Source organism: Chlamydotis macqueenii, chromosome 1 (assembly GCF_036417535.1).
Source record: "Chlamydotis macqueenii isolate bChlMac1 chromosome 1, bChlMac1.mat, whole genome shotgun sequence".
Taxonomy (NCBI): Eukaryota; Metazoa; Chordata; class Aves; order Otidiformes; family Otididae; genus Chlamydotis; species Chlamydotis macqueenii.
In genome coordinates this window covers 99,331,098-99,346,655 of record NC_141556.1, presented here as the reverse complement: position 1 = coordinate 99,346,655, position 15,558 = coordinate 99,331,098, and the positions used below count along the sequence as shown (strand labels likewise).

Sequence of the window (15,558 nt, the reverse complement as noted above, 5' to 3'; positions counted from 1 at the left end):
CTGCTGATCAAAATGGGACCTCGGAGGACAGGAGCCTATGAGCTGAGGCTGAATGGCTCTCACGTGCTCAGATCAAAGCTGTCATTGTCTTGGCCCCACCTTGGGCAGCAAGAAGGAGTGTGGTGGGTTGACCTTGGCCAACAGCTAAAGACACAGCCAGGGACTTGCTGGAGAGGGAGAAGAGAGGAGGAGGGTGAGAAGACTTGTGGGTAGAGATAGTGGCCATTGAATGGGGAAAGCAAAAGCTGCGTCCTCCAGCAGAACAAAAAGAGCCATTCAGTCACTGCTGCCCATCAGTGGGTAGATGCTGAGCCACCTTCTGTCAAGCAGAGCCTCAGCATGCGTCCTGACTGCATGTGCAGACAAGCGCAACAACCACGAACGTTTCCCCTCCTCCTCTTTTCCCTGAGCTCTGTTTGCTGAGCACAATCTCATCTGGTATGGGATATCCCTCTGGTCCATTGGGGCAGCTGTCCTGGCTGTACCCCCTCCCAGCCTCCTGGCTGGGGGAGAGTGGCGCAGGGCAGAGCGGGAAGGAGAGAAGCAAGCACTGTCCAGCGAGAGCCAAAAGATTGGTGTGTTCTCAGCAGTGGTTTGGCCAAACAGACAAAGCACAGCCTCACACGGAGTGCGGTGCAGAAGAAAGCAGCCAGACTCGTGACATGCTCCTAGGAGGGAGGCTGTGGATGGGAACTGGGGAAGGAAAATTGCCCAGAGCTTGCCGGTGAAAGGCCTTTACCTGGACAACGGCTGTTGTTTGCAGGAGCGTTGTTTGAGCTGAATAACCAAGGGACTTTCAAAGCTTGTGCATCTTTGTGCACTTGACCGCACGGTTTTTATGAGTTGGAGTGTTTCATAGCTCAGCGTGCGTACCAAGAAAGAAACATGCGCATCATCTCAGCGTTATTCTCCATTGTTTGCTCCACAGAGAAACCTCAGCAAGAGGAACCCAGAGAACCCAGTTTCCTTGTTGTGGATCTGTTTGTGTCAGTGAGGCAAGCCCTGGGATTTCAGAGCTTCCTGTATGTTCCTGCTTTAACTTGCAGGTTTCCTTATGTGCAGTGGTCTTGCCTTCTTATTTTGGAAGAGTGCCGTGTTGTTGCTGCCCAGATACGTAAAATGGGGGCAGATGAAGAGTGAGAGGATGGAAAAGGGAAAGACACCATGAGACTGTCCTGGGGCTGACTGAATACGACACACTCTGAATAAACAGGCTGCTGCTAGGGAAATGGCTTGCCTTGCTTATACACTGGGGCTAACTATGCATTTTTGTTTTGTTTTGTTTTATCCTGAAGTCTCTCTCCCAGTCTTCTTGTGTTCCCCTGGCCTGTCCCCATCGTTTCTGTAGCCTTCTTGGCTCTGACTGGCTAACAAAGAGGGATGTTCAGGCTATTGGCCAGCTGCTGGAACTGGTTAAAACGACGCCAGGAACCCGTCAGGTAAACGCATGAAAGTATTTTACACTTCTGTGCTGACCTTCCCAAACTGTATTTCATGTCCTCTCACCTATGTTTTGCTGTCTTAGCTGTATAACATGATTTCCCATTTTTTAATTCTGAGACAAAAACCTGTATTTTTTTTTTTTTCTCCAAGAGAGAATCAAGACATCTTCTGAACTTAAAAAGTTAATTCAGGTGTTGTTTCTGACTTCTGCAACGTACAAACTTCAAAATACTTGGCCTTCACATACTGTTTCCTCAAGTTGAATGTTATGGGATGATGCTGTTTCCTAAAATGTTGTATGTGCTCAACAGCACTGGTTTGCACATTTGCAGTGCAGATTGCTCCTGCTGGAAACCAAGGCACAATGAGTACCAGTGCCGCTTGTTGACAGCATCTGCTGTTGTCTACACGAGTGTTGTGTACTGAAATGAGTTTTGAGTAGAGGCACGACTTTGAAGCAGAGTGACAGTGAAAATACAGGGGAGTGGGAAAGAAATGACGGAAATTGTTTGAGACCATGACCACACCAAAAGAAAAGGATAAAATTGGCAGTACCGTGAAACTAACTTTCAGCAGGCAAATACAGGTTGAAAGCAAAATCCGTGTCTCCTGTGAAACTTGGAGCACAATCTTAGACTTCTCATTTCATACCTTCTTCTGCTGTTCTGTCTAATCTGAGAGTTGGACACCTTGAACAGCAGATACCAAGCAGCAGGCGTTGTTACAATGGTGTATTTTGATCCCTATTCTTCCTACTCCTTAGTGGTAAATTTGCTAGGCGTGTATGAATGAAAGAAGTGATGTCTAGCTAGAGGAAAAATGTTTGAAATGTGTTTCTTGCTTTTTTACTCCTTATGAAGGAAGGTGACTCTGTTAATGGTGGGTCTGGATAATGCTGGCAAAACTGCTATCACCCAAGGAATTCAAGGAGGTAAGCCATTAATTGGTTTATCACCTCAGTGGAGCATTGAAAGAGAGAGTGTAATTACTAATTTTCCATCCTTTTAATCTAAAAATGTTTCTTCGTCTCTTCATTTATCTCTCCCTCCCATACTGTGGAAAGACAATTCTGGTAATGGTACCCCCCAAAGTAGGACAAGGGTGGTTGCCAAAGTGAGCAGGTCACCGGCCCCATTGTGTGAAGAGCTGCAGATGAGAGAAAAATGAAGGAGTCTTACCTTTGTAAGATCAAGATTCTGATTTTTGATATCAGGCAAGTCACACTGCGGTGACTGTAAAGGTCGGTGCTGCCAATCACGTGCTTAATGCTCAGGAGAAGCAGCAGAGCAAGCTCTGCATTTGCTTGTTGGCCACTGCACCTACCATCATGTTGAGCTCCCGTAGACCAAACCCGTGGTAGTTCAACCAAATGGCTACCATTCTGCTACGTCTTTGCCAAAGGTAATAGGATGGTGTGGAGGCCAGGTAGATACTCTGGAGAGAGCTGCCTCTTCAGGCGTTGCACCCGGCAGCATTACAGCCCTTACTCCACTGAGACAGGAAAAAATTGGCGCATAGAGGTGCTGAATTATCTGGGGAACACCGAGACCCAATGATGAGTCCCTTGATGCTTCTGTACCTTGAGTTGACCCCTGTCTTATTAACTGCGCTGAATGCTAAATGGCAACAAAATCTGTTCTGGGTTCTTGTTTAAATTTCATGAGCATCAGAGTGTATTTTGGGAGTAGAGGAAGGTTTTTTCAGTAGCTCAGTAAAGAGCTGAAGGAACATTGTCACTAAAAGGAAGGCGACTGTCTCCATCAGTTGCCTGAAGTGAAAGAGAGTGTAGGACAAAAACTCTGAAGGCTGTAGACCACATTTAAATTCAGAATTACTTTGAATTAGTGAAATGATATAAAATACTCTGGTTGAGAGACCAATGCTTTCATTTGAAATTCCCCGAGGAGAGGGGAAAGTCTTAATGTAAAAAAATAGGTGGTTACCAATATGCTGTCACTGAACAGGTTTCCTCCATGTTTTTAAAACTGGAATTTTGCTACACAAATCACAATGTAAAATGCTGTTGAAATAACTCAGGACACTTTTGACTGAAGGATTTCTTCTGTGAACTCTGACAGAGTCTCCTGAAGACGTGGCTCCAACCGTTGGGTTTTCCAAGGTTAACCTGAAACAGGGACGCTTTGAAGTCACCATCTTTGATTTAGGAGGCGGAAAAGAAATTCGCGACATCTGGAGAAATTACTATGCCGAGTCCCACGGTGTAATATTTGTGGTGGATTCCAGCGACGTGGCAAGAATGGGAGAAACCAGAGAAGCCATGAGAGAGGTTTTAAACAGCCCTAAGATATCAGGAAAACCCATGTTAGTGTAAGTAATGTTCTGAAATGTTCTCCTGACAGCCTGAAGTGTGGTAAATGTTGCCCTTCAGTACACCTTCTCAAGCAGTGTTTCTGTCTAGTACAAACGTAAGTAGAAAGTTACTTATGAAGAGCAAGTTCAAAACATGACAAATCAAGTTGTTTGGCACTGGAGAGAAGTTCTGGAGAGCAGGCAGAGCCGAGGTGATCGTGAAGCAGTGTTCTGTGGGGAAATGCACACGGTTTGGGAAGTTGCAAAGTTCTGAGCTTGCATTCCCGGACTCCACCAGATGGGGCTGCGTAGCTCTAGGTGCAGAACAGTACAGTCTTTTCCATCTGCCTTCTCAGGTGTAAAACGGAATTGCTTTGCCGAGGGATGCTTAGAAATGACTGACTATTAGTATCTGCTGAATACAGTGCATGGACTAACATGTTTATTAAGTAGAATTAAAGCTGGAAGTAGGCATTTGATCTTGACTTTCTCCTCCTTCCCCCTCTTCCTCCATTTCTCAAAAATGTAGCTTTTGGAGATGTGAGAATCTCTCACGTCAGGGTGCTAAGTTGTTTCTTTTCATCTTTTCTTTAGGCTGGCAAATAAGCAGGACAGAGAAGAAGCTCTGCCAGAAGCAGATATCATCGAAGTCTTGTCTCTGGAAAAGCTTGCCAATGAACACAAGTGTCTGTGTCAAATTGTAAGTCTGTTTTAAGATGCTTCATTTTCTAATAGGTAGGTGATGCTTGCAAGAAGGTGGGGATTGTGCCACAGAGTGTAAAACCGAAACTGGAACCCTGCAATCCCAGCCACGACACAGTACATCTACTGTTTTGCAAGCAATTGGACTGTTCACCTTGACGTTCTGCCTATGGATCCGTTGAAGAAATCTTTCTAACACGGTTCTCAAAGCGTACCTGCTGGTCCACTCTGAAACCATGTAAAAAAAAATAATTACTGATGTGGTTTAAAACTTGTTTACTTGGACAGCAAGTTTAGTATTCCAAAAAGCACCTAAATGTGTAAAATAACTACATGCAAATTTATTTCCCATACTTGTAAGTCTTTTGCAGGCTTCACAGTCAACAGCAATTGTTTGGCTCATTTCTCGTTTTCAGCCAAGGAATGTGATCTGAACTGCAAATGATTTTCCCCTCCTTCTCCTTCTGTTGATAGGAACCTTGCTCAACTATCATTAGCTGTCAGAAGAAAATGGATGAAACACTTAGAAAAGGTTTCTGTTGGCTTCTGGGGATCATAGCAAATCATTTTGAGGACTTAGAAGAGCGCATCCAAAGAGACACCAGCGAACAAAAAGCCTATGAAGAACAGATGAAACGAGAACGGGCTGAGCGAGTGAGAAAGATACGAGAAGAAAGGTATTCTCTCTGTCATCTTTCCGCCCTCTGCTTCCTCCCTTTCTCTCAGAGACTGGATTCATTCCTGTACACAGACCTTGTGAGAACCAAGCTATCAAGGATTTAAAGCTGACAACCCAAGAGTCTCCCTATTAAAAGTACAGACCTGAGTGCTAGAGCCTTTCTTTAAGACCTACAGAAACTTTTTTTTTGCCTGGCTCATCCCCTTTATTCTGTTGGCTCTGTGCTGGAAATGCACCCTGAATGAGAATGGCAAGGTGGTTGTGGAACAAACTGGGCCTTGCTAATAGAACTTGACAGGAGGCTAACCTAAGCAAGAAATCCTGTCATTTAATCTTGTTCCCTCCAAGTGTGTTCTAACATCAGCTTTGATTCACGGAAGTTAGACTTTGTAACCCACATGTGAATATCAAAGACTAGATGCCAAACGTGATTCAACACTGTGCTCCATCAACTGCAGGCTATCCAGTTGCAGATGTATTCTGTCACATCTCCAGAAATTGCTTCCAATTCTTGAAGTGCTGATGAACACTCAGGCACACAGCAGCACGTGTTTCTACCTCTGCCACGGCAGATACTTGTGCTTCAGTGATGTGAGCCTGTCCTCTTGATTTTTGGAGAATGTTTTTCAAAATCCAGAAGCATCTTGTAAAAATCAGCTGGCATAAACTGGAGAATGAATTAGATGACCTAATAAGTGTTCTCTACTGTGTAAAATTTATGGCTTGGCTTCTTCATAACTCTTTGTTCATCTCCCTTCCTTTCCATGCCCATTCCCCCCCCAAAAAAACCCGACAAACAAACCCCCAAAACACTAAACCAACTACATAAACTCAACAACAACAACCAAGGGCAAGAGAAGAAGGACGTGTATCTGACGAGGACAGCCCTGAGCCTGAGAACTGTGGAAACCCCTTCCAGCATCTATCTGCTGTCATCTCTGAGGTAGGAGAAGATGTGGAAATCTGGATCCTTTTAGACCTACCAGTAACACATGTCTGAGAGGTAATGAGAAAAATGGTTCGATTGCAAGAATTGTCCTATGTCTGTCTGCACAGCATTATTTTATTTATTTCTCCCTCATCTTGGCAGTCTGGTTTTGTGTGCGTTGAATCAAAGCTTTCACGTTAAGAAAATCCCCTCGTATTGATTTGGGGACAAAAATTTTTGTAGACACAGTAACATCAAGGCATTGTAAAGAGATGACTCAACACATTTCCTAATTAAACTCTGGGATATTCAGGAGTGGAAAATATTCCAAGTGTATGAATTTCTTGCAAAGTGTTCTTTTTTATTGTACCGTATTTTTTTATTCGATTGACTTGAGAGAACATCATCTCAAGAAACACTCTAATCCCCAGACTTTTCCATTAAGTAATTCCAACATTTGCTTCTCTCCAGGACAAAAGCACCCGTATCCCTCTCTCTTGTAAAGTCAGCTCCATGCACAGTAACACACTTTATAATAACATACAGAGTAGAAGAGAAGGGTCCAGCTGGGAGTATTGCAGAGATGGTGATTTGGTGATCTAGCACCTGGGAAACAGCCTGGCATTCAGTCTGTATGACACAAGGGGTATTTGTCCAAATCATGGTAGCACCTTCTGGATACTTTAACTAAATCACTTTTTTTTTTTTTAAAAAAAAAAGGGATAATTGAAGAAATTAGGAGTTTTCTAACCTTTTGCTCGGGACTGTTGATGCTGTTTATATAGCTAGCATGTTTTTTTGGTCATATGCCTCGAAAGAAAGCAAGAATAGAGGCTATGAACCTAAAGATAATTTATTTTGCTGTTAATTCTTTGTTTTCTTAATTTTATTTTCTTCCTCTGGACAAGATACTGGAAATATAATTTCTTCACCTATTTGAAAATATTTTCTATGCTAGATGAGGGACTGAACAATATTTTAGGAATATTTGGATTTTAAAAATAAACTCCCTGTCTTATTAGTGAGTTTTCAGCATTAGGACTTACTAAAAACATCTTATACTTTTTGTTAGTATGGAAAACAAATTGAAAAGGAAAAGGAGCAGCCAAAGTTGGAGACTGAGAAGGCTGCAGTTCTCCTGAAAGCTGAAGCAGAGCAGGAACAAATGGATGCCCCGACCTCCTCAAGTAGCAGTAGCCAAAAGACAAATGATGGTAAACGAGAAATTTTATGACTAGCAATTCTACAACTACGCAGCTTTTGCAGCACGAAGAAGAGGCCGAGCGTGAAGCCTCAAAAGGCCTTGTCTCAGATAAAACTGGTTCCTTTTAATGTCTCATTTAATGTTATTCTTGATAGAGTTCTTCCCTATGTCTGACTTTTTTTTCATGATGCCGCACATCAATGTCATCCACAGAAATCATAAAAAAGCAGCATCAGGTGATTGTCTTGGAAAATCAGCTTTGACCAAGTGTGTGTTTGTCGGTGTGACTGGTAGTGTAGCTGAAACTGGGTTCCTTTGGAACATCATCAAATGTGGGGTACACTTTCCATCAGTACCAGGCTACGTTGAATTTCTTTATTCAACCATAGAGTTTGTATCTATTTTATGCTTATGGTTTATTTGCTCTAGCAAAATGTTCTGTAAATTTTACATTTCACACAAATTTGTGTTTAAGTTCAAACAGAAAATGCTGATGTAGCTCATCCCAACAGTGGTATTAAAAGATGAGGTAAGAGATTCTCTGAGTAGAACTGGATGATAGGTAATGCTTTATTTCTCTTTGGTATAGGTAACAGGAAGAGAAAAATTAAAATCCCCAATTTCAAAAGGCACCACAAAGTAACACCTGTCAACACAGAGGACACTGGTTCCCCAAACCCTACACCAGCACCAGCACTTCTACGGGGTACGTGTACTAACAAACAAGAACTGATGTCTCAGTTGGTGGTTATTCGTCGTTTAAAACATTCATTTGGGAATGATGGAACAGGAATGGTCTTCCTACAGAGACAGGCTACTAAAACTCTCTAGGAACTCTTTGGTACTTTTTCCCACTTCATGGTATGGACTTTGAGCAGTTCAATGGTATTAAAAGATGAGGTAAGAGATTCTCTGAGTAGAACTGGATGATAGGTAATGCTTTATTTCTCTTTGGTATAGGTAACAGGAAGAGAAAAATTAAAATCCCCAATTTCAAAAGGCACCACAAAGTAACACCTTTCAACACAGAGGACAGTGGTTCCCTAAATTGTATACCAGCAGCAGCTCTTCTACCGGGTAGGTGTACTAACAAACAAGAACTGATGTCTCAATTGGTGGTTATTCGTCATTTAAACATTTGGGAATGATGGAACAGGAATGGTCTTCCTACAGAGACCGGCTACTAAACCTTACTCTCCAGGAACTCTTTGATACCTTTTCCCACTTCATGGTATGGGCTTCCAGCAGTACTGATTTGCTCTGCTCTGTGGGGAAAGATGTCATTGCTTTCACAAAAGCGAGTCAGAAACTTGACTAGTCACTGATGAAAAAGTGATTAAAAATTGGAATATTTTCAAGGGCCAATCTGTCCAAATACATCTTGCATTCAAAATAAAAATGGCAGAGTGTATTTCCACTGTCCATCTGTAGACAGTTCATCGTCATCTGATGCAGTGGGGACAGGAGCTGGGTTACCTGCACACTGGAAGAAGTCTGAGGTCCTCAGACACACCCAAGCAGGACTGCAGAGATCCAGCAGGGCTTATTAATTTGGGATCCGTAGTGGCACTTCCACATCCAGGCTGGTTCTGCATGAAGCTGCCTGTTTGTTTCCACATGGACCTGATGATCTGCTCTCACTGACCAGTGCTCATCACTTCACAAGACTGAAGCCCGATGGGCCTGGTGTATTTCTGTCGTTCTGAGAACCACAGGCCACCTCCGGATACATTTGCCGTGTGTAAGCTGACTCCTTGCATTGCCATGCATCAGTTGTCCCAAAATTCTGGATGCTGCATTGCGTTACTGTCACTTACAACTGTATTGCAATGCTGACTTGACTACAGCAACATTCCAATGTTGCTACTTCCTTTTTTCAGTTCTTGTTTGTACACTTTGGATGTCTCATTTCCTATTGTTAGCGATGTTTACAGATTACCATTGAGCTTGATCTTGCAAACGCTGATGCACGTAGAACAAAATGGAGTTAAACCTGTTTTGGTCAATATACCTCCCGACATTCAATAGCACTGTCTGAAAGTTGCTTGTCGGAATTCGCTCTAAACTTCTAGGCTACCTGACTTTCATTCAGGAAGCAAGAATTTTCCTTATTTCAATGGCCTGGAAGCAAGGTAGATGGTAAGTCTACAGAGATTAATGTGTTTTTCTTCTCTGACATTTCTTCCACAGATTTCTATGGAAAACCTCTCCCGCAGACTCTGTGCCAAAGACCCAGCAGTGATTCCCACAATGTTATTGCATAACTGGTTCTCAAACAGCATTTTAAAAAATTTACAAAAAAAAAAATTCAGAGATGTTTTTTAAAATGACAGTGTTAGCTTTTGCCAAATGATGTTATGACCATTAAAATGGAGTTTGTTCTATCCTAGTTGTTCAGACTTTGTGATTCACTTCTCACATCACCAGCTCTTCTTCAGGACTTAGCGTGAAATCAGGAAAGGTCTGTGTGTCCATGGATGCTCATGTGAACATGGTATTGAACACTGTTCTGGTTTTGTTAGTGAGGGGGGGCCTAAGGTGGCAGCTTCTGTAGGAAACTGCTAGAAGTCGCTCCCCTTTGTTCAGTGGACTCGGCCGGGCCTAGGGCGGACCTGCTGCTGGCCAAGGCCGAGCCAATTGGTAGCAGAATGTCCCGTGATAACGCCTCTGCGATAACGTATTTAAGTAGGGGAAAACAGGAAAAAGAAGAAGAGAAGATGTGAAGCAGCTGAGCGGGGGGCAGAGAGGGGGAGGCGCGAGCCTCATGGGCCTTGCAGGCCTCACCCTCTGGCCTCCCGCCGGGCAGCCGACTGGGCCCAACTCGGCCCGGCCCGGCTGCAAGAAGTGGAGAGGAGATGAGAAGTGAATAAGATGTAAAAAGGATCCTGAGAGGCGTCTGCCAGCCTGTTGTGAGGAACGGCTGCAGACGCCAAGGTCAGTTCAGAAGGAGGTGGAGGAGTAATATGGCTCCTGGCCAAGATTCCTCTGCAACTCGTGGTGAAGACCATGGTGGAGCGGGTTGTCCCCCTGCAGCCCATGGAGGTCCACGGAGGGGCAGAGATCCACCTGCAGCTCGTGGAGGACCCCACGCCAGAGCAGGTGGAGGCCTGAAGGAGGCTGTGGCCCGTGGAGGGCCCGCTGGGACAGCTGTTCTAGAGGGACTGCACCCGTGGAAGAGATGACCCACGCCGGAGCAGTTTCACGGAGGACTGTGGCCCGTGGGAGGGACCCCACGCTGGAGCAGAGGAGGAATGCGAGGAGTTCTTCCCCCGACGATGATACAGCGGCGTAAAACAACGCGTGATGAACTGACCGCGACCCCCATTCCCTTTTCCCTCCCCGTGCCGCTCGGGAGGGGAAGGTAGTAGAGATAATGTTAAGCCCGGGAAGAGGGAGGGGTGGGGAGAGGTTATCTTGTTCTCTGTCTCATTCTCCTGCTAATTTTAGAAAATAAATGAATAGTTTTCCCCAAGTCGAGTCTGTTTTGCCCGTGACGGTAACTTTAAGGATTTCTCCCCGTCCTTATCTCAAACCTTGAGCCGTTTTTCTTATATCATCTCCCCCTGTTCTCTCGGAGGGTGGGGGGAGCAGGAGAGAGAGACTGCGTAGTCTGGTCCTGATCAGGGCTGAACTACGACAAACACGCAGTGGGTTCACTTGTGCAAATACACAGCTGTAAACCTGAAGAAAAATACCTTCAAGATGCCATGATCCTGGACCGTATGTGCTTACCAAGACCTTTCTCCAGGTGCTGCGCAGTGCTTGGTATTTTTGCAGCTCATCAATGGTTCTAAAGCATTTGGTAGGATTCACGTATGATAGGGTGAATATAGGAAGGTCATGCAACAACTATGGAGTCTATTTTTCTAACTTTTTATAGAATTAGTTGAAAGTTTGAGTGGACAGACGTACCTACGGCCAATAAAATGATACCTAGAAAGCATGAGAACGCTGATGGTCAAATGCATACAAGCAGAGGATGTTTGACTCTTCCATTTCTCTTACAGCAGCAATTCCTCTCCTGAGGGATGACATGACCAGACGCAGACTTCCTATTTCTGGCAATGTGAAGGGGGAGGAAGTTAGACAGGGAAGTTTAAGAGAAATACGTTTTCTACCAATACGTGCTATTTTGAATCATCTGAAATCTTCCCATGTGTGGTTTTCTTTGTTTTGTTACCTGAGTTGGGCATAGGTAGAAATTCAGTTGAGAAAACAGAGCTGAATCGTGTGTAGTCTACTACAACGTCCCGGAAAATTGCACACAGTGACAGTTTTGCACTAATTCAGTCATCAGCTCTGATGGAAAACTGCATTAACTGGTAGCGAATCATAGAACTGTTAGGGCTGGAAGGGGCCTTTGAAGGTCATCCAGTCCAACCCCCCTGCAAGGAGCAGGGACATCTCCCACCAGATCAGGTTGGTCAGAGGCCCCTGCAACCTGGCCTTGAACGTTTCCAGGGATGGGGCATCCACCACCGCTCTGGCCAACCTGTTCCAGTGCTCCACCACCCTCAGTGTCAAAAATTGTGTCCTGATATCTCATCTGAATCTACCTCCCTCTGCTTTGAAACCATTACCCCTTGTCCCGTCACAACAGGCCCTGCTGAAGAGTTTCTCCCCATCTTCCCTGTAGGCCCCCTTGAGGTACTGGAAGGCCGCTAGAAGCTATGCAGAGCAGCAGATAAGCTCCTGCGCTTTTTCATCTCGATAAGACTAAAATGCCATCTTGAAAACAAAAGAAGCCCCAGATTTTTAAGGACTTACAGAATACTTCCATGTCATGTGTTAGTTTTGCATGTTAAAAATCACAGAGAAGTGACACATAAACAACGAGGGTTACAATTGCATCTGTGCCTATTTAAATGCTTTTCCTCTTCCCTGGGAGACAGCCATGGGTCTCTTGCTTGCGAGGACAGCGTTATGCCGGCTCTCTGTCCGGCTGTCTGCCCCACGATGCACCGGAGCCCCGCTGCGGGGAAAGCAAGGCGTCACACGGCTGCCGTTGAGCCAAGCTTTCAATTTAATGCTGCGCAACACAGCATTATCTACCCGAACACCCCCTGCGCACGCGAACACACCCGCCCCCTGCGCCCACGGACCTATCCGCGCCTCGCGCGCAAATCGCCGCGGACCTTCCTGTGCACGTGCAGCCCCGCTCGCAGCCCTTCCCGTGCACGTGCAGCCCAGCCCCGCTCGGAGCCTTGTTGCGAAGCTGCAAGTTCTGCCGTGCAACACCCACCAGTCTGCGAACGTTACCCCACAGCGTTATGCCGCCTGCTTACAGCAAGGATGGAAACCCTCTTTCAAAGGGATTCTGGAAGAAGCATTCCTTGATCTCCTGCTACACCCCAGTCCTCCATCCCATGGTATTACCAACAGATTTTGGTAGCTAGCAAAGCAAGGCAATGTTTATATTCAGCACTTTGGCATGAGAAATCTTTGCCAGGTCCCCCTGAGAGCAGTGTGTTACACAAATAAATACCTACCCTATCAATCCAAATGAAATTATTACCTGAGATTTGTGAAGGGTCTATGTGGGGGGGGAGGGGGAAATCCGTCGTAAGAATGGGATGTTTGGAATGGGTGGAGAGGAATGTTCCAAATCTGCTAGTTCCGTGTGAGGATGAAACCATTTGTGTGTGACCGTCAGGACGGGAATACTTTCGTTGTATTCTAGTAGCACAACACAGTCAGTTTGATTTGATTATTCTCAAGATTTCATCATTTTAACTTCACACCAACACAACAGGAAGTGGAGGGAGGGGGTTGCATAAAAGCGGATGTGTGCAATCTGGATCTTGCTGTCTTTAGCTGTGTTACCGCCAGCTTTACAAGATGCCAGCTTTCTCATGGCCCCCTTGTGAGCCCTGCTGATGAGGATCAAGATGGAAACAGCACGGCATCCGCAGAGAGGGCCACGAGGCAAGTGGTACTGGCCATCCTCAAGCACATCAGTCACCCCGCTGGCCACTGGCCACCAGCGGGGCCGAGAAGCCCCTGTGCAAGAGGCTCTAAGCCCACGTTCTCTTCCACCTTCTGTGTGAGCTTGAGAAAGGCTGTGGTGATTATCCTTTCCCTGAGACCCCAAGATCTGTAACTCTGTCCTCTGGAGGCCTGTCTGTCACTTCAAAATAGGTTTCTCAGCTTGGCTGTTTCAGAGGACTTTTCAAATCAGGTTGCCAGGAGTGTTCTCCTGACCATTTTCTTCTCCAGTAGAAACCAGCAGACTTCCTCAGAACAGTTCTTTTTGGATAGAATGATGTCACATTAGAAAAGACTGATGGACACTAACAAAGCAAGCAGCACAGGTTTGTTTTTTTTTTTTTTTTTGAATAAAATTCGAACAGTATTTGTTCCACTAAGATATTCCAGTCTTTGAGTTGAAAACTTTGTACTGTTGCTTCAGCATGCTACCCAGGAACTTTGCCAAACTGTCTGTCAGCTTCCTATAGAATTGTCCTGGGTTTATCGAGCGAGGGAGGCTACGGTGGCAGCTTCTGTAACAAGTTGTTTCCCTTTTGTCCAGTGGACTGGGCCCGGCCCAGGGCAGACCTGCTGCTGGCCAGGGCCGAGCCAGCTGGTGACAGAATGTTCCCTGCCAAAGCCTCTGCCACCGTGTATTTAAGAAGGGGAAGAACAGGAAAGAAAAAAATAACAACATGTGAGGATGCTGAGCGTGGGCAAAGACGGGGAGACGCAAGCCTTGTGGGCCTTGCGGCCCTCACCCCCTGGCCTCCCTCTGGGCGGCCGACTGGGCCCGGCCTGGCTGCAAGAAGTGGAGAGGAGATGGGATGTGAAGAGACCCTAGGAGGCGTCTGCCCGAGCCTGATCGTGGGGAATTTCTGGTGAGAGGAACGGCTGCAGGTGCCAAGGTCAGTGAAGAAGGAGGGGGAGGAGTAACGCGGGTCCCGGCCAAGATTCCCCCGCAGCCCGTGGTGCAGCCCGTGGTGAGGCCGGTTGTCCCCTTGCAGCCCGGGGAGGACCCCACACTGGGGCAGGCGGATGCCTGAAAGAGGCTGTGGCCCATGGAGGGCCCGTGCTGGAGCACTACTACCGCGGCGCCGCGCACAGCGAGCGGGACAGCGCCCACCGCGGACGGACGCGCACCTGCGCGGACAGGCCACGCCCCCGCGCACGCCTGAGGGGTGGCGCCTGTGCTTCCCTTCGGACAGCGGGACCGGGAGGGGCGGGCGTTCTGGCCTCGCCCCCTTACAGCTGATTGGCTGGTCCTCCGCGGGGTGGTAACCTCCTATTGGCTAGCCGCGGGCTTGCCCTCGCCTGTGCGCCCTCGGGTTCCGCTGTTGCCGAGCGGCCGGTCCATGACAGCCTCCGCTTAGCGGTGGCCAGGGGTTACCGGCCTGGTTACGCGTCGCCGGTGCCTCGGACATCTCGGCTTCGACCAGTGAGCGGCTCAGCATGAGCGGGGCTCCGGGCAGTGATCCCGGAGCGGGCGCGCCGCGTTCGGCGCGGCGAAGCCGAAATGGAACGCCGCCGCCACCGCCGCCTCGAACTCCCCTCGCCCGCCGCGCTCGGCCGCGTTCTCCCGTCGCCCGGGGCAACACCGGTCGCGCTGGCAGCCCTGAGCGCGCGGCCGGCCGGTGCGGAGCTGCGGCGGTGAGTGCCTGGTGCCGGCAGCTGCTGCTGGCGCTGCTGGCGGTGCTGCTGGGAGGCGGCCGGCTGCGCGGCCCGGCCCCGTTTGCCCAAAAAGCGCCACAAGCCCCGCGGGGGGTCGGGAGGCGCCGCGGGAGAGGGCCGGAGCTGAAGCGGGGCCGCCCCCACGACACGCAGCCGGGGGCAGGGGCGGGAAATGGTTCCGTGAGGCGGCCCAGGCGCCGGCGCTGTGACCGGTCTGTCCGTGCGCTGCGCGCTGAGCCGTTACATTTCGCCGCTCGGCAGAACGGGCTGGAAACTTGCGCGGCCGTGCTCTCCGAGCCAGCTCCGCCGGGGCTGACCCGTGGGCTGGGACAGCGTCCGCCCCTGCGCGGGAGGGTTTTTGGCAGTGCGGTGCCTTCTGCGGAGCCCCGTTTTGATCCTTGTCACCGTCTTGCTCTCCTTTTCAGGGACCGGTCAGTTCTGCACACACGGAGCTCGCTTGTGGAGAAGCTCTTCTCGGGTAATCTCATAGAACGGGGTTTAAGTAGTTCAACAGGATCTGCCGTCTCTGCTGGGGAACAAATCTGCCCTGTTTCTGCCGTGGAGCCCTGGCAGAGCCGTGCAAAGGCACCCGTGAAGGCAGAAGCTTCAGAAGAGCAGGGGTTGTTATCCCAGGTGATGAGGTACCACATAGAT

General features: G+C 47.7%; 1 protein-coding gene across 1 annotated transcript; it reads left to right on the top strand.

The window, feature by feature from the left end:
- The first annotated feature begins 945 nt into the window (after window positions 1–945).
- Window positions 946–6,282, top strand: LOC147602232 (ADP-ribosylation factor-like protein 13B). The gene is made up of 7 exons (XM_086771957.1): window positions 946–986; window positions 1,296–1,439; window positions 2,304–2,374; window positions 3,522–3,771; window positions 4,348–4,453; window positions 4,930–5,132; window positions 5,984–6,282. Exons 2-7 carry the CDS (start codon window positions 1,381–1,383, stop codon window positions 6,132–6,134), a joined length of 840 nt encoding a protein of 279 aa, XP_086628083.1. The 5' UTR covers window positions 946–986; window positions 1,296–1,380; the 3' UTR covers window positions 6,135–6,282.
- Window positions 6,283–15,558: the final 9,276 nt, after the last annotated feature.

Excerpts from the sequence above, each read along its gene's own strand:
- LOC147602232 (XM_086771957.1), top strand. The coding sequence starts at position 1,381 with ATGTTCAGGCTATTGGCCAGCTGCTGGAACTGGTTAAAACGACGCCAG. Across the intron at positions 2,375-3,521 it reads CACCCAAGGAATTCAAGGAG|AGTCTCCTGAAGACGTGGCT; the intron begins GTAAGCCATTAA and ends GAACTCTGACAG. Across the intron at positions 3,772-4,347 it reads TCAGGAAAACCCATGTTAGT|GCTGGCAAATAAGCAGGACA; the intron begins GTAAGTAATGTT and ends TCTTTTCTTTAG.